This window comes from Pollicipes pollicipes, unplaced genomic scaffold (genome assembly GCF_011947565.3).
Source record: "Pollicipes pollicipes isolate AB1234 unplaced genomic scaffold, Ppol_2.1 Scaffold_1600;HRSCAF=1878_pilon_pilon_pilon, whole genome shotgun sequence".
Taxonomy (NCBI): Eukaryota; Metazoa; Arthropoda; class Thecostraca; order Pollicipedomorpha; family Pollicipedidae; genus Pollicipes; species Pollicipes pollicipes.
This window is the reverse complement of record NW_023595962.1, coordinates 13,721,449-13,748,574: the sequence shown is the minus strand read 5'-3', so window position 1 is coordinate 13,748,574 and position 27,126 is coordinate 13,721,449. Positions and strand designations below refer to the sequence as shown.

The following is a 27,126-nucleotide window of genomic DNA, read 5'->3' as shown; positions in this document are numbered from 1 at the left end:
GCCCGGCCGGGAGGGGAAGCTGACTTCCCTCTTCCCTACCTCTGGGATCTTTATCTCCAGACGTTGAGCGAGAAAAGCAATGACACCGTTGTGAGAATCTCGTCAAATCATGCAAAAAGTTTTTCACGCTGGGGCAAATGTGAGACCTCCAGAATCCATGAAAGGAAATTACGGCGATTTTTAAAAGATGTAGTTAAAACATTTGTTAACACGTCAAGACGGGCATTGAGGGCACAGAAGTAAGCGATAAGAGTATGGGGGGTCCCTACCGACCATTTTTATTCCCTCTAAGAGTCAGTTGGGGTCAGGCTGTCGTTTATAATTTGTATACATGTAGCTTACAAGACCACAGGCTTTTGTTAACTTTCATAATGGGCTTCTGACTGATTTAACTTTTTAGCTGCAGCTGTGGGGCAAAATTATCTCAGACACAAAAATGTCATTTCATGCTGACAAGAAAGTCGGCTGAGGGCAGTCCAGTTGAATTTCATAAGACGGCCAAATGGGAGAGAAAAGAGAAGTGCTAAGCGGGTTCTAGTGACCAGCACAGCACTTTTTTCTGTGGTCAGAAATAATGTAATGTACATCAACAGGTACTCAAGATCATATAGCTCCCGCATACACTATGCATAGTTCCTTCGACGCTTGGCAGTGTATTTGCAACAAACTGAGAATATGCACATTGGTACGTGACACTGGGCGTCATGAACTTCACAAGCACGATTTAGAGATGATTATACGCGTCGCGTTAGTTCATCTAGCCTCCCCGCTACTGACAACAGAGGTCATTGACCTTGAATGACCTCATATGGCCTTGGATGTTCTCACGTGACGTTTTGTGACCTTATTATGCATTAAATGATATCACAACATGTTTTCAGTGAAATATTTGAATTCTGCCAACTGTTGATTTCGAGTTCAGCATATGTTTTATAGAGGGCACCCACATTAAGGTATGTATGACATAGGATGCATGTCGTGACCTAGGCCAATGCCATTTACTCTTTGGCTATATGGTAATTGCAAATGAGAGTCAGTTTTGCTGTCCTCAAATAGAAGTATTGAACTACGCATATATGTGCATACATTTCCATTATTCGCGACAAGTTAGGAAAAAACTAATTCACCTCAGGTCGCTATTCTTGCCCATTTAAAACATCTGCAATTTCAAACTGTGCGTACTATGGTCTATTATCATAGCAAGATTGATGAATTGAAATAACATGCACACAAGTTACGCGTGTTCCAACTTTTTCAGATGTTGACCTCTTCTACCTGACGTAGGTCACTGACCTTGTTAGATCAAGGCTGTAAATTTGCTTAGGGGAAGTCAAATTATTGGATAAACATGCACAGAAAACTTGATGTTCTTGCAAGCATTTGTTTTTTTAACTGTGCTTGAAAAACCGCAGGGACAAGGCAACTATCCCCGGGATTTAACCTTGAGCATACGCGTACCTAAAAAGCGCATGGAAATGAAATAGCATTGGTCACCAAAGAATGCTCAGATATGCTAAATAAGCGCCAGAAATATGGATATGTAAGATACGAAAGTCGTTGGAGCTTTTTGTGCCCACATTATTATTCAAATGATACTTTGATTGCCTCATACCAGTATGGTTATTATGAACCCCCTTCTGTCTCTTTCTCTCTCTCTCTCCCTCTTTCTTTATCTCTCCCTCTCTCTCTCTCTCTCTCTCTCCCTCTTTCTTTATCTCTCCCTCTCTCTCTCTCTCTCTCTCTCTCTCTCTCTCTCTCTCTCTCTCTCTCTCTCTCTCTCTCCCTCTTTCTTTATCTCTCCCTCTCTCTCTCTCTCTCTCTCTCTCTCTCTCTCTCTCTCTCTCTCTCTCTCTCTCTCTCTCTCTCTCTCTCTTTCTCTCTCTCCCGTTCTCTCTCTCTCTCTCTCCCTCTATCTCTCTCTGCCTATCTCTCTTTCCCTTTCTCTTTATATACATATATATATATATATATATATATATATATATATATATATATATATATTAACCGGTTAACCCTCAATGGGCTGAAAGCAGCGGCGGAATGGATCAGCTACGGCTGGCAAAATCTCTCTCTGCACATGCTTCTATGAAGACTTCGGAACACCTTTCAAAAATTCCACATGACGGGAGGTTTTTTGGTGTCTTCACTGAGAGCGCTCAGGTCATATCTCTTTTATGTAATCTTGAGTCGATACAATGACAGTGGGCCAGTCTGGGCGGCTCAGAGGCTACTTCAGAAATGTGCAGAAGCGGCAGCGGGCTAGATACTCGCCCACCGACAGCGTATTGATTCTCTTTCTCAGCGTGTTGAGCCTCCTTTCCACGGTGACCGTTGCCGTTGTGGCTACGCCTTCCGGCTCTGCCCCCTGGCCCCTTTCGAGACAGTACGAACGATCCATACTGGCCTGAGTGCCGGCAGCGGGCGGACGGCGCAGTCTCCTGTTGGCGGCGGCAGCTGCCGCGTCCCGGCCGGCCCTGATGGCCATGCTGCAGAATCCGTGGCCGGCGGCGCTGCTGGCGGCGTTAACAGTGGTACAGCAGAACATGGTGCTATCAGAATCAGCATCCGGCGGCGGTGCTGGTAGCATCATGTTCCTGCCCACGGAGCTGGTGCACGCCGAGAACGCGCTGGCGCAGCGGGAGGTCGTCTCGGTCGTGCAGTGCGGCCTGCTGTGCGTGCGCAGCGAGGGCTGCATCAAGTGGAGCCACACCTCGGCGAGCGGCCTGTGCCGGCTGTGGCCGCTGCACTCGGATGAGAACCCGCTGACGGCCGAGCCGGAGCCGCTCTACCAGACCATCCTGCCCGAGGGCTTCACACTCAGCGACGACCCGACCATCGCCTATCGGCAGCGTGGCTTCTCACTGCGCGGCGGCAACGACTCCATCATCGCCAGCTGCTGGGCGTACGATCCGGAGGCGAGGCCGGCCGTGCCGTACACGGAACAGCAAATGCAGTACCTCAAGACCTACGTCAGCGGCAGCTATTACTGGATCGGCGCCTGGAAACCGGACGCATCAAACGGCTTCTTCGACATGACGAACGGCCAGTTGCTCACGTTGCCCGCCTCCTGGTGGTGGAATGGAGGCGTCGGGACCACCGGCTGCATGGTGCTCTATAGCTCTGGTCTCTGGACCCAAAGCTGCACAACCAGCAATAGCGGTCACATCTGCGAGTATCACATTCAGGAGAACGGGCGGAGGCCGCGGGATTAGAAGACTGGCGCTGCAGGGGCGAACAGCTCTCCAAATACTGGACCTTACACGACCAACGCACCGCAGACGACACCTGTCTAGACAGCCGCTTCGCTCACTTCTACATAGTTGTGGTAAAAATCGGTAACGATGCATGCTTGATAGTGTCTAAGGCTCTTCAGCCCTCAGCTTCGTTGGATGCTGACATCTCAAACGTCCGTACTCGCCCGGCTCCGCTCTCTCCCACGCCTCCGCGACCCGACCCGGACCGGAAATCGTTGGAGACGATCTTTGTGTCAGCAGTAGCAGCACCATACGTTTTGGACAGCTCGCTTTTGGAGTCCCGGTGTACAAATATGGACAGAAAGGCACCTGGTTTAGACAGCTGTGCTTCGCGAATGGTTTAACAGCATCACTACGATATTACTGCAGCGCTTGTTTTGAACTGTTGCATAGGCCTGTGATGGAGGTTTTCCATCATCAGTTAGCTTGATTTTCGATGGTGATTAGACAAACAGCCGTGCATTGGTCCCGTTATGTTGGCTGCCTTAAGGCCACTCCGTGCACCGCAAATTTTGTTCCTGTATGAAAAAAATGGCAAAATACAATCCTACGTTTAATGCGTTGTTTTCACCCCTATCACCGTATTTCAATTGGAAGACAGGAGTGCAGGCTGACTTTGTGTTAGCTTGTACTATGGGCGATAGCCAAACCACTGCGCGGTCAAGAGTTTACGAATGCTGTGAAGTCGCTCGCACGGCTGGGTAATGCAGGTGAAGTCGCTCGCACGGATGGGTAATGCAGGTGAGCGTATGCAAGGTAAAACCAACAGAACGTCCAGCTTTCTAGGATTAATGCCAAGACGAGTGGGGTAGTCTCACTAGCACGCACGCTAGAAGCTTAATACGCAGCTGCACTATTACTGCATCACTAAAATGACATTACACTACATGTATGTGCAAGCATGGATGTTACTTTCTAAAATTGTTTGGGAGCTAGTTAAGTGGAACTTAGTTACCTATCCTTGAATCATATTTTTTCCCGGATTTCAGCCACTGTTATTTGCGCCTTTACTGTCAAAATTGCGATGAGAACTTCGTTGGTTCCAACAATTTTTGCTGCCGCGGAATGTCTTTTCATTTGAAGCCGATATGACAGTGATAATGATGATATATGATCATGATGTGAATGTGCTTGGAACCCAGTGCATCAACAGTTCAGACAGTTGCTGCATTTAATTGGCCCAGCATTCCCATTTATTCATACGGAGTACAGCGGGGGGGGGGGGGGGGAGGGCTCGGAAGAACGAAGGACAATGAGCAGCTCCAGTCAACGTTGGCGGCGCAGGCTCCTCTCCCCGAAAGTATGCGAAGTGACACCCTTGTGCACCAGTTTCTTCTGCTTTTACATGTAAAGACCCATTCCAAGGCCAAGTGTATCGCTAGTTTCTCTCTTGGCCAGGACAGCTCACATGATTTACGTGAAGGGTCGCATGACACCGCCATTTAAGCTGCGGTGCCGAAGTTAGGATTGCCATGTCGGAAAGGTGCGCCTACCGGTTTGCAAATTTACTGTGTGAGCGATGTGACATGCTTTGGAGCATGTTATGGACTGGATGAATCGGTGGCTAGCAGTCCGGTCACGCTACTGATTACCATCCAGTCCTGGCGCCAGGCGTGCACTGTAATCCGGCCTGGTGCGAATTGTAATCCGATCATGTTACTGATAACCATCCAGTCCTGGCGCCTGGCGCGGGCTGTAATCCGGCCTGGTGCGAACTGTAATCCTATCATGTTACTGATTGTCATCCGCTCCTAGCGTCTAGCACGTACAGTAATCCGGCGTGGTGTTATTTGTAATCCGATCAAGTTGTTGATAACCACCCTGTCCTGGCGCCTGGCGCGGACTGTAATCCGGCCTGGTGCGACTTGTAACCAGATCATGTTGCTGATTGTAATCCTGTCCTGGCGCGATCTGTAATTCGCTAGTGTTGCTGGTTGTAACTGGGGCCTGGCCAGGATTGTCATCCGAGTCTGGGTCGGCTACCACGCCCCACGCATTGATTTGATTGGAAATAACCTAAATTGCAAGGGGTGCTACCTGGATGTAAAGTCCCACTGCGGCCATCCTACGAAAGGAGCTTGAATTCTTTATCAGCGGTGATGATGATGCGAAAGAAGTGGCAGGCGTAGCACCTGCACTTTGTTTTTATGATAATCTGCCAGCTCTGCGTGACACAAGCAGAACCACACACAAGGAAGATAAGGATTTTACATACCTTAGCGAAACCAAAAGCACGGCCTGGGATCACTTTAATAACCACCTGCGAGTTTTACTGTTTCGTTGTAAACTGACCTCGCTGTGCGCGCTAGCGTATATGAGCTTGTGGTTAGGTGTATGCCGCCGTTTTATTATTTGGTTTGCACAGGGTGTACAAACGCTGAGGACAAAAGACGAGGGAAAATGATGTCAGCAGTAACCTTCTGAGTAGCCCGTACTTCAAGTTGAAGCAGCTGCTCCAACGGGAGAGATATCGCGAGGCTCCCCGCTCGCCATTATGACAGTGATGGTTCTCATTTCCTGTGCTTCTGCCAGGGTGTATGTTATGTGATCATCGCCAATTGGTTAAAACTCTTGTGCACGAAATTGCTACAACAGATTAAAACAATGCTTACGGAAAATGTAGATGGGTATCGAAACATAATCTCGAAAGACAAAGCGTCTTGCTATAGTTTGCATTTTCCCCGTGGTATTACCACAGTGGCTATTTTCGAATCGCACTTTGGCTTTGGGAACAGACGTCCTACATAGCCTAGTGACGCAGCGATTCAAACCTCCACAAATGTGCTTCTCCGTAAGTGACTGGGCAGCTGGCGGTGCCAATCACAAACAGCCATTTCTTCTGACGTCATGAACATCTGTCGAAGTGCCACTTTTAAGCCTGCAGGCCCGCAATGGCCCTTTTAAACCATCTCAAAAGAGGCGCTTCTTTCCCATAACAGCTGACGACAACCCTTAACAGATTCTGTCGCCTGCTGTTGCGGACAATGGCTGCACTCTGGGGCTACAAAGAAAGAAAGAAATAAAGAGCTAAGGCAAAATGCTCACTCTATAACACTTACTCCCGGAGGGCCAAACTTTATTTGCATATCATATGTTGTTGCTGTACTGACACTACCCAATGCCATTATAAGGCATAAATGGTCCCGAGGTTTCACCAGAGTACTTGTTAAAATATGTCCTTAAAAGTGGCGCACCTCTCGATGCGATATAAAAACATCACTCCATCGGGCATTCAACTTAAAAGAAACCATGATCTAACGGTAATATACAATCTTTAAAAGCTTCTCACCAGTCCAAGATTGAAAGGCTTCCTAGGAATTGTCCCTGCGATCAGTCATGGTTTGCCTTAAACCTGCCACGGCTCAGCAGCCTTATTAGGCATATTTAATTTGCAATCCAAAAATTTGGCTTTTCAATTACCTACAGCTTTTGCGCCGCAACGTTCGAAAGTTATTCCGGTAAACCTTGATGGATTACCCCCCTCCCCCCTAGAGTGAGTGTTAAAGGCCTAAATATCAGGATTGTTAAGGTGATGACAGGAATCGTCAAATGCGTACGGGCTTTGCTCATAGTCTTGGCCATGGCCAAAGCGTAACGGCTATCAGCTAAGTGTTTGGTGTGCCGACATCGCTGCTCGCATGTAATCGTTTCATGCCAACTAGTTCGTTTCCTCTTGCAGTGTCGTGGTTGCACTCCCATGGCGCTCCACATCACCGATCACCAGATGAATTCATTATTCGATATGCTCTGTTTCGTTTCGACATTATATTTCGTATATATATATATATATATATATATATATATATACACATATATATTTCGACATATTATTTGACATTATACTGTTGTTGTTTCGATATATTATGTACATGAATTCATCACCAATTAATTATCATTATTCGATGACTCATTCACACGTCTCATCATCCCTAATCAAATGAAATAAAAAATCATTAAATGTCTTAGCTGAAACAAGCTGAAGACTGGTTAGAATGTGCTCTAGCGTATGCCATAAAAGCTGAAAGAGCTAGGCACCCTCCTTCGAACCCTTTTCCGTCCAGGTGAGACCAAAATGGATGGTGCGCTTAACAGGCTTTCACTGCGGCGGCAGTGGAACAAATGTGTGGTGTTTCCTTCTGGGCAATAGGTGGGAAAACTGACCCTCCGGGCACGACCGGCGTCGGCCATTGATGTGTTGCCATGTACCACATTGATGTGTTGGCATGTGCGGCATTGATATGTTGGCATGTGCGGCATTGATGTGTTGGCATGTGCGGCATTGATGTGTTGGCATGTGCGGCATTGATGTGTTGGCATGTGCGGCATTGATGTGTTGGCATGTGCGTCATTGATGTGCTGGCATATGCGGCATTGATGTGTTGGCATGTGCGGCATTGATGTGTTGGCATGTGCGGCATTGATGTGCTGGCATATGCGGCATTGATGTGTTGGTATGTGCGGCATTGATGTTTTGCCATGTGCGGCATTGATGTGTCGCCATGTGCAACGTTGCCATGTGCAACACTCCATGTGTTGCCATTGCAACATTGATGTATTGCTTTTTTGCAAAAACCACGGCATTTGTTCACAGATACGTGTCTGCTCGCCATTATATCCGGGTAGACGCCTGTATTGCTACGGCACTGCGCAGTCCGCCAAACGTGAGGCCAAATAGCATGTTTCACGAGCATATGGTGCAATTGCGCTTCACTTCTTACACGGAAGGTCCACCTGGCGCGACATTTCGGCCGTCCAATCCTGATTTCCCGGGCGCCTCCTCGCCCCCACGCGTTGGCTGGGTGGGCTCTGTCGCGAAGGTGGATGTGGGGCGGGGGCGGGGGGACCGGACGCGGCACGCTAATCGGGGAAACGGCGCGGATCGTTACGGCCCGCACCGCTGCGTTGGTAGAGAGCTATTCAGGATGTTCAGTTATGAGCTTGCGTGTGACCAATAGCATGTCAAGTATGCGACGCCCGACTGTGTGGGCAGCGTGGGATCGTGGTGGGCGGAATGCGAGCATGCGGCAGCACCGTTGAGCTGGCTAACGCCGCGCCGGGTGGCAACGACAGAGACCAAGGTATTGACGTGGTCGCTAGTGCTACGGGGGTGTATGACGTTTCCGGTTAAGTTAACGTGCGCCTCCAGCCATCCGTCCAAGAGAGCGCTGCTCCGGAGACGGCGTCAAACAGAGGGTGCGCGGGTGGAGACTCGCCGCCAGCCGCCCAAGAGCGCTGCTCCGGAGACGGCGTCAAACAGAGGGTGCGCGGGTGGAGACTCGCCGCCATCCGTCCAAGAGCGCTGCTCCGGAGACGGCATCAAACAGAGGGTGCGCGGGTGGAGACTCGCCGCCGGCCGTCCAAGAGCGCTGCTCCGGAGACGGCGTCAAACAGAGGGTGCGCGGGTGGAGACTCGCCGGAGAGGCGTGACATGCGTTCGCGGAACGCTCGGTGGCAGGAGATATCCAAGATACCACAAGGAAATCGCAAAAATGTCGCCTGGGAGCTCGGTGCCACGGCGTCCGTCAATGCTTCTGGGAATATTTCTACGCCTGAAGTATTCCACCCAATACAGACAGCCGCGCTTCAGTGCGCCAACAACATAAAAACGGCTTCTCTTCTCTCCGTAAGACCTGCCGAAAGTGTTCTTCGAATTGTCATCTTTTCGGGATACGGATCTACACCCGAGCTATGCTATGGCAGAGAACGGCGTCCTGATCCACGCCGTCTCAGTCACTTGGGCGTAGAGTGGTGATCTGTCTCCAGTACCTCACGATGCACCATCAGCTCAAGTGGAGCTTATCGGTCAATTATATGGTCTGGAGGCAAAACGAGCAAAAGGTCACCGGTCGCGTGTGAACTACCGCTTTTGCACTGTCAGCATTGCCTAGACGATGTGTACACACGTGTCGCAGCGCTGTATTTCATGCGGCTTGCGTGAGGCCCTTCAGTATGCAGTCACGTCCAGCTAACGAATATAATTTCAGAGCCGAAATCACTGACAGGGCACGCGATGCGCTCGGGCGAGGGCTCCAGACGTGTCCCGACACCTCTTCGGCTCGACCTCCGATCGGCTGGGTCGGTTGTCAGCAGGCGTCTGCTGGCAGGAAGATCTGGATGTGTGCTGTCATTTGCCTCAACTGGCTGTTCTTCGACGCCGTGCGTGCCAACATTGTACCAATTTACGTCGGTGGCGTGCTTCAGCGTTTTGAAAGTGGGTAATGATGACTTCTTCAGAGTGCTTAAGCCAGCTCAACTTGCACTGCACATCAAAAATCTGAGATTTAAGTCCTCATTCTAAACATGTGCATCTAACTTCATTGCATTGACGCTAACATTTAATATTAATTTAACATTTGCATGATAACAACGTGTCATTCTTTTGGCATTTGCATCATACCGACCCTCCTTTTATTCTGACTCTTACATAACATTAGCATATCAGTTCATTTTAACATTTACTTCACATTGCCACGTCTTTCAAGTATGTCTTGGCGTTAAGGGGCGAAGCCGCACCAAATCCCCTCACCGCGTCCGACGGGCTTAAGACGGTAGGTAGAGCGCGCGTGCGCAGTGATCTGCAGCCAAGTGCTGCCGACACAGGCGGGTCCAAGCGGTAGATGCCGTCCTTTTGATTGCTGGCAATGACGGCCACGTTGCCGGCGATGTAGTGTTATGTAACGCAATCGACATAAACCGCTGCGTTGCGCCGCCTCCCCCCCCCCCCCCCCTCCCACTCTCCACCCCCATCCGGACATCGTCCGAGGGGACGCAAAAATCAGCGCGGGGCACGCTGCCGCCCGTGCGGCTGAGAGGACTGGATCTGTCTCAGTGAGGGTGGTAGAGGACTGGATCTGTCTCAGTGAGGGTGGTAGAGGACTGGATCTGCCTCAGTAAGGGTGGTCGAGGACTGGATCTGCCTCAGTAAGGGTGGTCGAGGACTGGATCTGCCTCAGTAAGGGTGGTCGAGGACTGGATCTGTCTCAGTGAGGGTGGTAGAGGACTGGATCTGCCTCAGTAAGGGTGGTCGAGGACTGGATCTGTCTCAGTAAGGGTGGTCGAGGACTGGATCTGTCTCAGTGAGGGTGGTCGAGGACTGGATCTGTCTCAGTAAGGGTGGTCGAGGACTGGATCTGTCTCAGTGAGGGTGGTCGAGGACTGGATCTGTCTCAGTGAGGGTGGTAGAGGACGGGATCTGCCTCAGTAAGGGTGACCGGGAGGGCGCCGCCGGGGTCCGCTCACACAGTCCGAGTTGGCACCGCCCGTGGGAGGTCCACTGAGGGCGCACTCCGCCGCGCTGACCGCCGCCCTCCAAGGTGGGGGTCCAGGGGTCAGGGGTCGAGCTGCCCACGAGGCTGGTCTGGCCGGGGAAGCGGGCCAGGGCTTTGTGCGATGACCTGATGACCTCAGTCAGTCAGGGAACCTCGGCATTCCAACCTACCGCCGGGCAACAAAAGGAAACAGGTGTGACTTTACACGATTAATCCGGAGGCCTTTCTTTCGAGGAACTTGGGCAGGGCTGGGGTGCACGACCCAAAAGTCGTAAAAAGAAAATGCTCCAGGCAAACGTGTCTCCGCACTTCTGGGTGCATAGCTTTGTTGGCCTTGTTACCTTCCGACATGGTAGTTTGCGTGAGGCCTTGCGCGGTTGAAACGTTTGAATGACCTGCCATTAAAATAATGGATTGCTTCGGGGTGGACGCCCATTGGGGGGCTGGGTCCAGGATCTACAGAAATGTGAGAAACACATCGTAGGAGCCAATTTTGATCCCAAAATGCCGTTGTCATGTGCTTGAGGGCTTCTCGCCGACAGGAGATGCCAAGCAACTTCGTCACGGTGAGACAATACATCACTCAGGTCAAATTAGATCAGACATGGTCAGGTCTCACAGAACCTGGACGCGGGGGTAGCCTTTCGGAGTTGTAAACAACCGATAAAATAACGCGACGGAACCGGGTGGCAGTGCGTCCGCCTCGGACAAACCGCTGATCGCCTCGCCTGTAATCCTCCAGGCGACAGTCAGTGTGAGACAATGATGTGAAGATGTGAAGAGACAGAGATGTGAAGAGACAAGGATGTGAAGTTCCACTCCGGGTAAAAGATCTACCCCGGTGAACAAGATGGCCGCGGCCATATGGTCGGGGACAGGAGCGGCATGCGGTGCCAATGGATGCGGTTTGAGGCGGTGGTTGGGATGAACGCGGATGATGATCGCAGATGACCACAGATGATGATCGCAGATGATGATTGCAGATGATGCTCAAACGCAGGGTGATGAGCATCAGTAGCACCGCTGACCGTTCGCGAGGGTGAAAACTCCAAAGCGTTATCCGCATTGTCGTCCTCGTCGCCGTCTTGGTCGCGTCCTTGTCGGGATCGCCCCCGGGGGAACGGGGAAGGGGAGAGGGAAGAGGGGGGGGGGGGTTAAATGGGGAAGGGCTGATGTGGTGTGTCAGGCTGGTGTCCGGATGGTCTTGGCTATCTCGAACCAGAGAAAGCACCAGGTTGTCAGTTGTCTGTCGGGGTACCGAACTTAATTGCTCCAATAGTTAGCCTCAACCCTGAAGAGGCTTGGCTCTCTAACCTCTCCCAAGGCTAAAGCTATATACTCGTTGCGTTAACTTTTCGAATCAGTCTATTGTCATGAATATGCAGAGCCTTTGATGTGTTAGCTGCCATCCAAAATCGCAAAACCTTAATCCACGTTTTGGGAAAGTTGCCCGTTAGTCAAAATGAGCATGGCCGTGAAACTGGACCATTAAGGGCTGTAGCAGGCCTCCAACAGTATCTGGGCTCCAACTCATTTGCACGTAACGCTAATGCGCCGTGACATTATATGAATCACATTATTACTTGCATATTATATATATATATAAGGCTTATGATAAATTATAAACCTTATAAAAGATTACCAATCGCATTTCTGTAGGTTTTAAGGCTTCTTGAAGTTCACTGCTTAAGACTGCACTAGATTTACGTGGCATTTAACGAACGTCATCGACAAAGAAAACGCGAAACCCGTCAATGTTCTGCCGATCTTTGATGACTCGTTGACCGTGTACAATGAAAAGAATTCAAAGCGTTCGTGCACATCGGACTTCGCAGCTACAGATCTCACCCAAGCCACTCCCTCCAGCCCTCCAGACAAGTGACGCACCGTCCGAGGCCCACTTTCTGGATGGCCTGTTCCGCTGAAACGGCGCCGGGGGGCCGGGTTTGAATCGCGCGCAGCAAGCAGGGGCTTAGTCATGCTCGACCAGGACAGCGACCGCGCTGGGCTTGCCGTGCTGGTCGGTGGTGGGCGCGGCGAGCTTCCCGACGTTCGCCCGCTGGCGGAGTGCGCTGTAAGTGCGCGTGAGACGCACCGTCTCCATGCACACGTGCGTGGCCAGTCACGTGCTCGAGTGCGTACTGGTGAGGACGTGTGACCAGGCCAGATGACGCACTGCCATCAGATGACGATCAGATGACGCACTGCCCGGTCAACATCGAACACAGACTCATGTCCGGTGTCGTGGATATGAGTTTAATCGTGGCTCGCCTGAGCGCTTACTGTCTGGGAGAGACTGTGAGGCATATGAATAGTGGTGCCCATCAACCTAGTGCAGCTTTGCGTAGAGCATACCAAAGGAAACTTGTGTTGCTCAATTTTGATTTCGCATCAGACAAGGCCACTTCGGTTTCATCGGGCGGGATGTCGTTTCGAGTTTGATGTAATGCATCGACTACATTTGCGCAGGCAACTGACTACAGCGACGCAAAATGAGGAATCATATATGGTGAAGCATAGTGTGCTTGCGTGTTTTGGAATCAAGAGGTCTGACAGATCCGTGAGCACAACTTACCTCCAGCAGCACGAATGTGAAGATCGCATGCTTTAGACCTCGCCCTGATAAGCCGTTTTCGTAATGTGGTGTGATGGGGATCGGTGCTCTCCGCCCCGACGTTTCCGTTAGCCGTTTTTGTAATGTGGAGTGATGAGGGATCGATGCTCTCCGCCCCGACGTTTCCATTGGCCGTCTTCGTAATGTGGAGTGATGAGGGATCGATGCTCTCCGCCCCGACGTTTCCGAACTACTAAAGACAGTGCCTAGTGAAAAAGACTAGTGGATCTATCTCAACAAGATGTTGCGATTGGTGCTGGTTTTATTTTTTCGGTTAATAACTGACCCTATTAAGTGGGGCGAAACGCTACATTTTCTAGAAATTCGCACTTTTCAGCTATACATCATACCGATAAGACCATGTCATGCGACGACACAAAACCTGAACAGCCGTGTTCCCCTTGTTCAATTCTGAGTACGATGGTTCATATTTTTGTGTATTTTGGGCATATATCTATGAAATATGGCTCCGTTAACATAGCAATGTCGGCCCGCCGCGCGCGTTCTGTAGCATTGTCTGTCGCCGCCCGCCCTCGCCGGCCATAGATCGCTGCGCAGTGTTCCTCAAAAACCGCCGCTGCTCCGAGATCGGAGAGGCAACACGTTCTTTGTGTCAAAACATGGGTTATGGATGCTTCGCAGGCTACTGGAAACTTGGACGCAATTGAGCATCATGCCGCAGAGGTGTCCTCAAAAACCTTAGGGGGTTGTGGCATCGCCAACCCCCCCCCCCCCCCCTTCAAGGCGAGGGTTGGATGAGCGTTTTTTCTCATTGCATCCATATTGAGATGTCAAAGCTTCGTTGTGCCACTCTACAGCAAGAACACACATGGATCAGCTAAGGCGGCACCTCCAGTCTGCATTATGGGTACAGTTTAGCGTGCTGAGCCGAGCCAAGCCGAGCCGAGCCGAGTCAACCAGCCATCAGCAGAACAGTACTGTCCTTTCAAAACGCCTGTAGGAAAAACGATTAGAGGGGCTCGCAGACATTCACGAAACGTTCCAGACGAGCTCCTGGGAGTCGAGTTTCTGTACTCGCAAACCGGCCAGGCGATGCAGAAGCTGTCCCTTGACCTCGAAGATGAGGAGGAAGAAGCCGCCCTCGACGAGGAGTCGGCCACTGACGTCGCAGATGGAGGGGAATTCGTCGACCCGACGATAGCTGTGCATGCACGTAGGTCAATGCGTACCTAGAGGCAAACGGACACGTGCCGACGCCTCTCACCAGCAACGATGCACATGACGTGTTAGAGAATGACACGCTAAACTGACGTGGCGATGCTCGTCAGCACAGTGAGCTACCCATATCACATCTTTAAGTGCTTCGTGTAGCTAAGTCCACGTGAGGAAGCTAAAAGACACAGTGTGATGCGGTTTCATCGATCATATCTGAAGGGACCTGCTGGTGCCGTGATTTTCCTGACATACCTGTCACACGGAGAGACCTGCTGAGGCCTGTTCAGTTAAGGCCTGGCCAAAGGCTGAAACGTGGTCGCTTGCAAAAAAAATCGATATCCGATTACGTGATGATGGCCAATTCAAGTTCTTAACTCAAATATCGAATATCAGTCAAGTTGAATTGCGCATTTTCTCGTGAGTTGCATGGCGTTTAACTGTTATGCAACAAGGTAAATACCGCGCGTTAATGTTGTCATGTATACATAAACGCCAACGTCACACGTATGTGTTTATTGGCATTGTCTTTTTCAAAATCCTCGTCTCAAAGACGTTAATATAATGCGGCATGCATGCGATGTTTGTGTTCCCAAAACATGCTGTGATCCTTCCATTGTTTAAACAGGCAAATTAACTTTTTCGCGATCAAATCTATCATAAATGCACGGAAAGAATCCATATTCATATATGTATATATATATATATATATATATATATATATATATATATATACATGACCTGAGATAGGTCTTGTTACTGTTTTCTCTCCGGAGCTCTGGAGCGGGTGGCCCGGCGAACACCGCGGATCAAGGGACACACAGGCGGTGTGAATCGACAACGGGCAGAGCTAGTCGCGAAGGACTTTATGGTTTTAAGGAGGTTCCTCTCTCGCACCAGCTGCCACCCCTGGGCCCAAACCAGGGACGTGAACGCCGGAACGGCCCTCTGCCGACGCCGCACGCCAGTTACGATCCGTGCAAAGAAGTTTATGACGTTTGATCCGAGGTAGCTGATTTTCGTTTGTTTCGCACCACTTACCGCGGTTTGGTACAGGTACAGACTGGGACCTGTCGTAGATGGGCGTTTGACCCGGAACGGCGGGAGCGTGCTGTGTCCATATATGTGTCCTAAGTACGAGGTGTATGCTTCGTGTGTCATAGATACAGCACGGAGCTTTCTGTGTATCCGTGCATTATCATAGATGCAGCATGCATGTTCCTGTGCAGCTATGTATGTTTCGATGCATATTGTACCTGCTTTTTAGTGCGGAGAGGGCCGGTGATGCCGGTAGCAAACGACACCACCCGTGCCGTGCCCGCGCCGCGCGTGATCGGCGTCAACTGTGCGGTGTCGGTATTTTCCATTCCCCTCGACACAGTCGGCGAATCACTTTCACAGTAGGCTGAAGGGGGGGGGGGGGGTGCACGCCGACCTCCGTTGTTTGACCTTGTCAGTGGCCAGAAGACACCGCCTTATTGCTCGGATTATGAGCTCACGTCTGTGCCGCGGTGCAAATGAAGTTGGGTGCGCGAACGGCGCCTTCAGTGTGCGTTCGCAAAGGGCGGTTGTTCATCTTTGCATGGTTTCACACGGACAGTGCACATGTGAAGAGCGGACATATCGATGATCGGGACCAAGAGCTCGGAAGGTCAACATACTGCGCACGAGTCAGGAAGTCCAATGAACCTTTCATAACTACACCGCATAAAATCTGGTCTGAAATACGGTCTCACAACAGCTTATGCTGGTACAGTCTTGAACGCGTGAAACGAATCGGTCAAGCAAAATGGCGCGCTTTTTCGTTGTCTACCAGAAAGCTGTAGCTACTTGGTCCTTTTAAGGACGGGTACACAGAGTCTTGAAGGGATGTATAAGACACGCTTCACTTCGCGCCTCTGATACCGGCATTGACACGGACTCGGACCACCGTGGTGTCTCGAATCTTTGCAAGACGAAGCTGCGCTGTTGCTGCCTGTATTGCAGGCACGAGTCGCCTTCACACGACAGGAGGTCCCACCTGCCCAAGTGCCCTTGACACATCGCTTCTTTAAACGCTATTAAAGCTTCCGTAACAGTTAGCACATCGAGAATGACCCCATCTTTCACACACAGATAAAACCGTAGTAATAGCTTTATTCCTCAGAAAAGAACCGGGAGAATGGAAAACGTGGGTCGATACTTCAGCAACGCGCCTCTATCGAAACGATAACAGAAGTTGCTATTGCTACTGTTTCGATGAAGGCATGTTGCCCAAATATCAGCCCATCTATATCTCCATTCTCCTGGTGTTTCTCCGAGGAATAAGGCTATTACACTACCGTCTTACATACGTGAATAATGTCCTTCGCAAACGTACTTAACAACTTACGTGATCTGTCACACCGTTTAGAACGCTGGCGACACCCGCCGGGTGGAAAGAGCATGTCTCTAGCTCAACACCTGACCACTCGGTCCAGCGAACAGACCCTGTCATCTGAAGCGTCCCGCACGACGCCCTCACCGGACCGCAGCCGCGGCGGGCACCGGTCACCGGCGCCGGCCTCTGACAATGAGCGCGTACAGGGCGGACGCGCTCCGCCGGCCGGTCAGCCGTGACCCTGGTCGGACAGCCAGCGGAGCCTGCGCCGCTGCCGCCACCGACGCACGGCGGCCGGCTCGGTCGCCCGTGCTCTCTCCCTCGCTGGCGGACGTGTGCTCCGCCGGTCACGAGCTCGTAGCGATTTCCTTTTTTGTTCACCCGTCTGGCTCCTCCGTCTCGAGGGCGGCGATCCGGCGCCGGAAGAGGTGTATCACGGCCCCGATGTACTTTTCCAGTGGAAGTCCCTCTTCCAGACCCTTGATCAGCGAGGCCAGCTTGGCCTGGAGTTGCTGTCGGTTGTCGCGCAGACTCCTGACCTCCGTCAGCTGCCGCAGCTGTGCAGCCTCGCCATGTCTGTTTGCGTCGTTGATGGCCTGAGGACAACGCAGCGGTAAAAGCGTTGTTAAACGCAGCAGCCGGCGTCTCGCTGTCTGCAGTCGGTACTCGTGCGCGCGATATAAGCTCACACACACACACACACACACACACACACACACACACACACACACACACACACACACACACACACACACACACACACACACACGCACACACGCACACACGCACACGCACACGCACACGCACACGCGCACGCGCAAGGCGCACGCGCACGCACACACACACACACACGACGCTGGCACTTACAAGGTTGGTTTTCTCCACGAAGAGCCAGAAGTTGGGATGCGCCGACGAAAATTTGCTCGCCAATGCCGCCACAACGTCCTTGGCGTAGTCGCTGACGCGGCGGGGCTGGCCGTGGACACAGAGCCGCTCAGCCTCCAGTTGCCGCCACTCCTGCATGTAGCGCCTCAGCAGGTCCACCTGGGGCCTCAGCTCCGGCGCCGTCTGACGACAAACGTGTTCGGCTACAGCTGACGTGGGAAAAACGCGCACTGATGCGTGCGCGACTGCTTGACTGCACAAATTTGGCCGTCGTTGATTGATCGTCGCTGGGAGCTTTTTTACTCTTTCCGATGCCGCAAAATTAGGCGTTTTGCTCGTAGACGCCAGTTGTACCGGACGGCCGGACGGCCAGACAGGACGGGCGCCCGGAGGACTGCCGCCACCGGCGCCGCTCTCTCAGCGGGCCCGAGCAGGACGGGTGCCTGGAGGACTGTCACCACCGGCGCCGCTCTCTCAGCGGGCCCGGGGGGCCGGACAGGACGGGTGCCCGGAGGACTGCCACCACCGGCGCCGCTCTCTCAGCGGGCCCGAGGGGCCGGACAGGACGGGCGCCCGGAGGACTGCCACCACCGGCGCCGCTCTCTCAGCGGGCCCGAGGGGCCGGACAGGACGGGCGCCTGGAGGACTGCCGCCACCGGCGCCGCTCTCTCAGCGGGCCCGAGGGGCCGGGCGGGGGCGGCGGCGCTCCCGTCACCGGTGACTGGGGTCGCGAGCAGGGGGTCAAGCTATACTCCGTGGAGGCTCTCCACCAATGATAATTGTGTTCCATGCTACGTCGTCACTAAAAAAGATGAGTATGGGTGCCGGTAGTGTAGTGCTTAGCGCGCCTGCGGCAACCACTACACTTATGAGGATAAATGTATCAACGTAAATTATGCAAATAAACGTGTAAAACCTGTTTTTCCATAAGCCACGAATACCTCACTTTTTATCCTCAAATGTTTTCATGACTGGCGAATTCATTTCTCCGCACCGAGAAGATCAATGCTTCAAACATTCCCCGCATACTCAAATATACTCTACGTCAACAGACAACTGTCGAACAAGTCTAGCATACACCGCTATTAAACACATCATTCTCGTGAGCTCGCACGGGGTGGGCATCCACCGACCTCTGGCGCCTCCCGGTCCAGCAGCAGGGCCCACACGTCCTCCAGGCGGTCGGCAGGCACGAGCGGCACCGTCAGCAGCTCCCTCGCCCACTTGCCGAAGTCGGTAGCTGGCTGCTTGTACTCGGCCACGAGACCCACCCGTCGGATCTGCGAGAATGGAGAGTAATGCCACTAAGCGCCATCGTGCTGCGTTTGTCCTGCGGCCGGATGACAATACGGTCGAGAAAACGAGCTACAATGTGCATGCGGTCGGCGCCCCGAGAACGCCAATGGTGACGCAATTTTGGTCTTTAGGCGGCTGGGTAATCCCGCAGTTGCAGTCCGAAATCGCTTGTCCCTGATAATAGAAAATTACACCGCACATCGAGTGGGCTTCACGTCTGGGATGGTTGGGTATCTTCGTCGCCTCCTACAGTGCATTCGATACTTAGATAACACACACAGAGCACGACAAGAATGCAGCGAAATTCCCGAACAAACTGAACACAACCATCTCATGGAAATAGTCAGCAACACTGAATGACGTTTTCACATTGTGATGTCACAATGTGTGACGATCAATGCTTCCGCAGTGCGGCACTCAACAATAAACCTTCGTACTGCGACGAAAAATGCGCGGGACCCCACCACAAAATTTCCCCTTAAACCCAGCATGTGCCATTCCCGTTTTTAACGATACAGTGCCAGCGATACGATAACGATAACGACACATTGCAACGATACAGTCCCAGTGCCAATCACAAGACGCCACACAACTAAATAAAACAGCGCCTTCGCATCGCGCGTTTGCTTCACTCCCACATCGATCCTCCACCAGCAGGACAACGCCGTGCCTACACACCTGATCCAGCACAGCCTTGGCGTAGTGAAACCAGCCGCCACTGACGCGCGCCTGGGGCCAGATGGTCTGCGCCGCCGCCTGCAGCCCGTCCTCCCAGCCGGCGAGAAAGGTGGCCGGCGCCAGGCGCAGCCGGCGGCCGATGGCGCCCAGCACGGCGCCGTACAGGTGCCGCGACCGGTGCGACATGAGCACCCAGTAGGCGGGGAGGGCCCGCTCGGGAACGGCCAGGAACACCAGCAGCAGCTGGACGAACGGCCGCGGCACGGCGCCCAGCGACGTGTCGACCTGTATCTCGACGGCCGTGCCGCGCGCCGCCTGCCACTGCGCCATCTTGACCACAGCCTGCGCCTCCAGGCCGATGGCCGCCTGCGGCAGACGTGGCGCTCAGCAGTTCACTGGTTCAGTGGCCCTATGGTTCATTGGTTCAGTGGTCCAATGTTTCATTGGTTTCGTGGTTCAGTAATTCATTGGTTCAGTGGTTCATTGGTTCACTAGTTCACCGGTCCACCTCCGCCAGCGTTCACTGGTAAATGAGATTAGCAGCATTCGTGTAACGCTGAGGATGAGCGTTGGATGCAGCTCAAGGACGTGCATCTCAGCTGGGCGCTGCACGCGTTCCTGTGGCACCTTTCGGGGTAAATCGACCGGGAACTCAGCAGAAAATGCACATCGCAGACCGCAAATAGCACGAAACTTAATCTGTAGGTAATCTACGGCCTAATATAAAACTTCCCATACTTAGCTCTGGAACATCGTGTCTCGCGCATGTGCGTCGTTTACAGTAAGAGCAATTCCATTTTCGTGATAAGCGTCCGAAAATATAATTACATTCCTCTTGACCCAACCAACCGGAAAACTTACGCCACTAAGTATCAGCACCCAGGCGTTACGGTGCGGGACTCTGCTGTCTTTCTTTACATTGTTTGCGCACGCGATGACAGCCTCGAATTGCGGTCATGGCATTGACAAAGCACACGTAAATGATGTCAGAATGACGTCAGCTGTAAATGCCATCATTGAAAAGTAGTATTCACATTATTTCAAACTAACCAATATCATTTCGAAATCCGGAGTAAACGTGAGGACGAAACGTGCCGTAAGCGCACACGCACAGCTTAAAACCAATATTGCTAAGGTTTCTGAGGTGTGGCTTTTTAAAGATAACCTTGCTCGGTTAAGGGCATTTAACAATCATAAACCTGCAAGCAGTCTTACGAAACCAAAACACAGGCAACAGAGCAAGATGTTGTGAACGGGTGAACAAAATTTCAAATTAACATCTGAAACAGCTGTCGACTTGACATTTCAAGAAGACGGATGGACGCCGTATGACCAGGGTAGTCAGCGCACCTTCGAACGCACACCGTTACCAGATGGCATTCCAAAGCTCCATTCCTTTCAAACGCATGTTAAAGGGCTTGATATCCTGACTTTGTCGTGTACAGCTAAACATGTCCATTTTGCCTTCACTTTGTTTAAACCACGGACTTTCCCACGAAACGGACGCGATGATTACCTTTGACGATTTGTCCACATTTTCCCACGAAACGGATAATGTTTATCTTTGACGATCTGCCCACATTTTCCCACGAAACGGACAATGTTTACCATTGACGATCCGTTCACATTTTCCCACGAAACGGACATTGTTTATCTTTGACAATCTGTCCCCATTTTCCCACGAAACGGACAATGTTTACCTTTGACGATCTGTCCACATTTTCCCACGAAACGAACAATGTTTACCTTTGACGATCTGTCAACATAAGTGCCTTCCGCCCAACAAGCCGCGGGCCGAACAGCTAACTCCCAATCCTTCTCATCGTGAGGTATACAAAGCCCCACGAAAAACAACACAAAACATCAAAACGCACCTCCTCGCCGCCGACATGGGCGTAGAAGGCGACGTGCCGCCGCGTGCTGGCATCGGTCGCCTGGAGAGCGTCCACAGCCTGCGCGGGCGTCTCGGGCGGGGGCGCGACCCGCTCCCTGCGCACGCGCGCCAGCATCTGGCGGGCCGCCGACCACGGGTGCGCCTCGCCCGCGGCACCCCGCGCTATCGCTTGGAATATGTTGTGGTTCGGCGCGTCGGGGTTGGCCCGCAGGATCTGCCGCATCGCGACCGCGTTGCGGCGTACCTGGCGGAGGTGACGGAGGCGCGTGTCCAGCGTGGGCCGAAGTCAACCCGTCACGTCGCGTTCTCAGACATCACTTCTCCTGCGCGGAGGGGTCGGTTGGGAAAAAACAACGCCAAAGATTGCTTGCGATACAATGCATGTGATACAACAAAAGAAAAAAAGCTGTGTCGAAAACTGAGCATGTAGGATGAGGGGACTTCGTCACACCGAACTCCTGATCTCCTAGGCCAGATGCGGCGGTCATGAGTACAGGAAGTGGTCCAGGGTCTAGACGGTCGTAAGACAATGCGAATGGATTGAAAGTAAAAATAACAATTTCAGCGTTAGTTTGACCCATCTGCACATTCTCTTAATTGCTGTGGGGTGGGGCGGGAGTGGGACAGGAATGGCCGGAGTTTAAAAGAAACATAACCTCACGAAAGCCGGCCACTGCACCCAGCGAAACAATTGCAAATCCACTTACTCGGATCGCGCACGCGTCGACCCGATCTGTTAAGGCTTCGTGGCTTCGTCCAAAACGGTCACTTTAAACGCACGCGTCGACCCGATCTGTTAAGGCTTCGTGGCTTCGTCCAAAACGGTCACTTTAAACAGTCCAAGACGGGGGGGGGGGGGGGGGCTAAAGCTGACCTGTAGATCAAGCGGCAGCACGGGGTGAGAGTGCATCCGCCGTCGCAGCAGGTACGACCCCATCACCGTCGCCGTGGCCGGACACTGGAAGCCGTTGTGTCCCACGCTGTAGTAGCACCTGCGGAAACAGACAGAACGCAGCGCCATGGCACAACACTAAAATGAAACGCTACGTGCCCACACTCCATACTCGCAGCTAAAGAGCACATCTGTAAGCGGGCAGCTTGCAGCATTCAAATGGCGTTCCTACCAATCTGTACCTGTGATCGGCTCGGTCAACTGTGGGGCACGCAGACCGCATGGGGATCAGAACTGTCCCCCTAACGCAGGCGGGCAAGAGGCGCGAGGTCCACGCACAGTGCGGGCGTGCGAAGAGAGGCAGCCATTGGAGGTCATTACCGCGCGTTTCGCACTGATGACATCCGCAAAGGGCCGCCGGTTCGTTTTGCTGGCCAAGATTATCAAATCCCCGCCAGACCCATCTCGCCACACTCGTGCACGCCCCGGGCCGGGGTTGGTCCGGAGCTACGCCGCCCACGCGGGGGTCGTTCACGAGGCGTGTGTTTTAACGTGAGCCTGCAGCGCCACCACCGGCAGAAAAGTGCGTGTGATGTTTTCTCTCCGCTGCGCCACGATGAGCCAGAGCTGTCTGGCCGCTGCCATCTTCACGATGTCAATGCCCAGATCGAGAGAAAATTTTGGTTTTTTGGAAAATTTTGGCGTAACCAAGGGGGAGTGGGCTGCCCACCGTAACCAGCGCATAACCAGGGAGGGCTTTAAAATGGCCAAAAGGCGGGTCGTAATTTATGGACGGCCCCCAAACCCTTGAAGCGCGGTCAATGTCGCCGACTGATTAGATCGTCGCAACGGCAGTTGCCACAAGCCGCACCAGCAGTGAAATGCTCCACGCTGTACAAGCGTATTCCCAGAGTTGGCCCACCTCCAGTTCGTCGAATGGCCCATGCAAAGCTGGAGAATCAGTCATTTGGCCGCGAGAGACGCGAAAACGTCCGAGCAAAGCCGAAGTCCATAATGGGAAACCGGATCCGGCAAAAGGCGGCCAAATCTCGGATGGTTCATTCAACGGCTTACTCCGCCCGTAATCACTCGTCACTTGTTTTTAAAGAGCTAACATGGAAAGAAATGCTCCGAGATTCCATAACCCACCGCCATTTGAGCAAACGAAAGCTATCGTTAACCATACATTTACGCGTTAGAAGCGCATTCGCGTTTGCTGCATCAAAACCGTCCGACATAAGAGTAGCGCTCTGGGTTAAGCTCTGAAAGCTTCACGTGGCAAACTAAGCTGCTACAAGCCCGCTCGCAGTTACCACCAAGCGAACGACATCATGCGCATAAAAAACAACCATACGTGACATCATGCGCATAAAAAACAACCATACGTGATCTCTTTACGTAGCTACCGCGGAAAAAAACTTGTAAAACAAGCCGGTACTTACTTGAGATAGAGGCGGCCAGAGTTCCTCGGCCTGTACCTCACGAGGTACGAGTGGCCGTCCTCTGCCTGATACACACAGGTCCCGCGGCGAAAGCCCTCCTCCACCGAAAACCGGAGCTTGGCTGAAGTGGAAACAAACGGACAATGATAGACAATGAAGCACATCCGCCAGCACTCCGCATATGCTTTCACAAAACATGGCGCGGGACATCATCCGAGTTCATGTTTAGTGGCTGAAACTGAAAAAGCCAGGCGCCTCCCACTGCGATGAGCGCAATGGCCGGACGGACCGTACCGAGTTTGCGGCATGTTGGAGCTTCGCCCCCCAAATTTTGCCGTTAACCTGGGACCGCGATCGACGGTAAGGGTCAGGGCGCGCACAAAAAGCACGCTTAGTGTGAGCTTCGAACCCAGAAATCCATCCATCCAAACGGTTCGGATCAAACCTTAAGATTATGTCGGGGCGGACAAATGCAGCAAAAGAACGTTTATTAGCGCTTCCCACCATCCAGCAAGAATGTTCGCAAAAAGTCGCCCCCTGCCGTACAGCTTAACATGCTCTCATTATGGAGTGTTAAAGGCGGTGTTCCACCTTTATATGGTGTTTTGAACTGCAATAGCGATACCAAAGATCATTCGGTGCAGTTCGCCGCCCTGCCTTTTCGTCGCCTAAAACCGTATATTTCCTTGTCTACACGCCCGCGAAGATGGGCAGACTATTTCGGAGGGAGTATTTCATGGTAAGCCAGGCATCCATGACACCATAATGACGTCATTCAAATCGTGCATTCCGTTGGCTGTGCGGCGATCAAGGGCACGAAAAATATAACTGTCGAGTCACTGATATACGGCGTTCGTGAGCACATCTTCCTGAGAGACGGGTGTGAATTAGCCCTCAATCAATGTTGTACAAGGTACGATGACGTAATCAAACAATGACGTGTGAGGGACATACTAACCAAACAGAGACACTGTGCTCCCTAGAGTAGCCTTTTCCACTCAAAAGCATACCAACGGTTAAAGTGAGCTCATCTCATCACATCTAATGCTTGCTTAAATATCTTCAAACGTTGGACATTCCCTTCAAGTCTTACTCTTATTCACTGGAGGCGTTCCGCCGCGCGAAATGCCACCAGTGACTTGGCTTGCAGCCTGGGTATACAGAAATAATGCATGTCAAGACATGCGCAGTGCAGCGAGACCGGTTCGCATCATTTAGCACCATTTCACATCATCACCAATGTCCGCGAGCAAAGAAAGAGAGACGTCTGACAGGGCCGAGAGTCATATCCGAAGTCCCTCGCGGCTTCGCGCAGCGTTCGTGGCAGGCGAAGGCAGCCGTTGGTGCGGCTGGCTCCCAACATAACCGACCGACACAGCTGAGCGGGGCTCGGGTGCCCCGGCGTGACTGGGGGCTGTAACAAGGTCGTAACCCGAGGCGTAACCTGCAGTGGACCAGTCCTGGTGATAGCCCCCCCCCCCCCCCCCCGCCCTCCCCCTCCTCAGCCTTTGGTATGATATGAGGAGGAGGGCTTCAGTTCCCCACCAATCATCTTCTATAAAAATCAGTTGTTGTCCACGACGGCACAAGATTTATTGGCAAAATGAAAACCCCATATCAGGTTGATAGGAGGGTGCGAATGTCCTGCTGCACTACCTTACAGCGCCGACACAGGTACTATCCAGCACACATGAAAACTTGTCAGTCGAGCGACACAGCCCGAGGGGACATACAGACTGATTCAGCATGATCTGTGTTCGGCTTTCACGTCAGATTGCGGTTTTCCATGCGCTGCCAAAACCTGGCGCAAACTGGTGCGGTGCGTCCGGCTTTCACATCAGGTTGCGGGCTTTCGATGCGCTACCAAAAATCGGCGCAGCGTGTGTTCAGCCTTCATGCCAGATTACGGCTTTTCGAAACGTTGCCATAAATTGGCGCGTGTGTGCACAGCTTTCATGTCACATTGTGAAAATTCGAAACGCCAAAGAGGTGCGGCGAATTGTGATGAACAGACGCCGTGCCTTTACAAACAATGTTTCAATGAGTTACGTTTAGTAGAAATGCCTGTCGCCACTCCTCAGTGGTTGCCGAAAACGTCCGCAGCAATCACGCCATCCGTCACAGCAAAATTAAAAGCACTCTTCACGAGAGGTATTTCACCGCACAAAACAGCACATCTGAATCCTGGGTGTGGCGCTAAACAAAACAGCACATCTGAATCCTGGGTGTGGCGCTAAACAACAATTAGCGTCAAGGCAAACACAGCAAAGCAAAGTCCAACTCGCATTATCATACGTCACCACGTCAGCTTTGGTGAAAAAATTGGTGACCATAAGGTAATAACACATCGACTCGTTCAAAACGGAAACATGGCGGGCGAATGGTTAGCGCCTTCGGCAGCCGTGTGGGGAGCCCAGGCTCGAAACCCGTTCGCGCCGTGACCTCAGAGCGCTAACATTGCCTGCGCAGTCGCTGGTGCTTTACAACAGGGTGCGCCGCCGCATGCGCCGCTTCCTCGCTCTTCAAAAAAAAGATCCCCCAAATAACCAGCACGCAGCAGGTAAGTAACGGCGGAAGCATGGATCGTTACCCGGACCTATTGTAACCTACTATTGTATTATATTATATTATATTATTGCGACCTATTATAACAATTACTATTCTGATAAATGCGTTCGGTGGTGCTCCTAATCATAATTCGCCACGAGAGTCAAATAATCGGCGTGAAAAAACATCACCAATTTTATATCCTAATATGAATGATATTTACGGAGCCAGGCTTGCGCGACACTAGAAACCGTGAGTTTATGCTGCGTAGTAAGCTTGATGGTAAGTGGTGGCGCTGCCAACAACTACCGCAGAAGACAGAATATCAAATAAAAGACGCTAGGCAGAAGCATATCCGCAACGATCAAAACTAATCCTCAACGAGTACGAAATGGCAAAGGGTACCAAAGCCCCGGAAAGCACACTTCCAGTCTGCTCATAAATAGCAAAGGCATCAACCACATGTTCATATTAAAGTGTAAGGCCCGTAAACCCATTCTCGGCATACAACCTACAAAAGTACCTCCACTGTCACAACAAAACCACCCTATTGTCAATGAGCGATTACAAATAAAAGTCTGTTTTCTATCATAACATTTTACGTTACAGCAATGTCCATGTGCCATCGAGACCCGTCCGCCATCCAGCACCTACGACAGCTGGTGGTCAGCAGCGCCGCCCGGTTATGGGCTGGGACGGAGGCAAAGCGTGATACGCTACATTCAGCTTCGTTGTCCAGTTGCGCTTTGGCGATACCTTGTGAGAAACAGGCGCAATGATACGTAACGAACAGACGCCACGCCGTCACGGCCGACGCCGTTACG

At 52.0% G+C, this 27,126-nt stretch overlaps 1 protein-coding gene across 1 annotated transcript; it reads right to left on the bottom strand.

Annotated features, from left to right (window-relative positions):
- Positions 1 to 16,122: 16,122 nt before the first annotated feature.
- Positions 16,123 to 19,756, bottom strand: LOC119090941 (uncharacterized). Its single transcript, XM_037213671.1, has 4 exons — positions 19,528 to 19,756; positions 18,687 to 18,833; positions 17,536 to 17,736; positions 16,123 to 17,264 (listed from the first exon to the last, which is right to left on the bottom strand). The coding sequence occupies exons 1-4, from the start codon at positions 19,711 to 19,713 to the stop codon at positions 17,046 to 17,048; spliced, it is 753 nt and encodes a 250-aa protein (XP_037069566.1). The 5' UTR covers positions 19,714 to 19,756; the 3' UTR covers positions 16,123 to 17,045.
- Between the last annotated feature and the right edge of the window lie 7,370 nt (positions 19,757 to 27,126).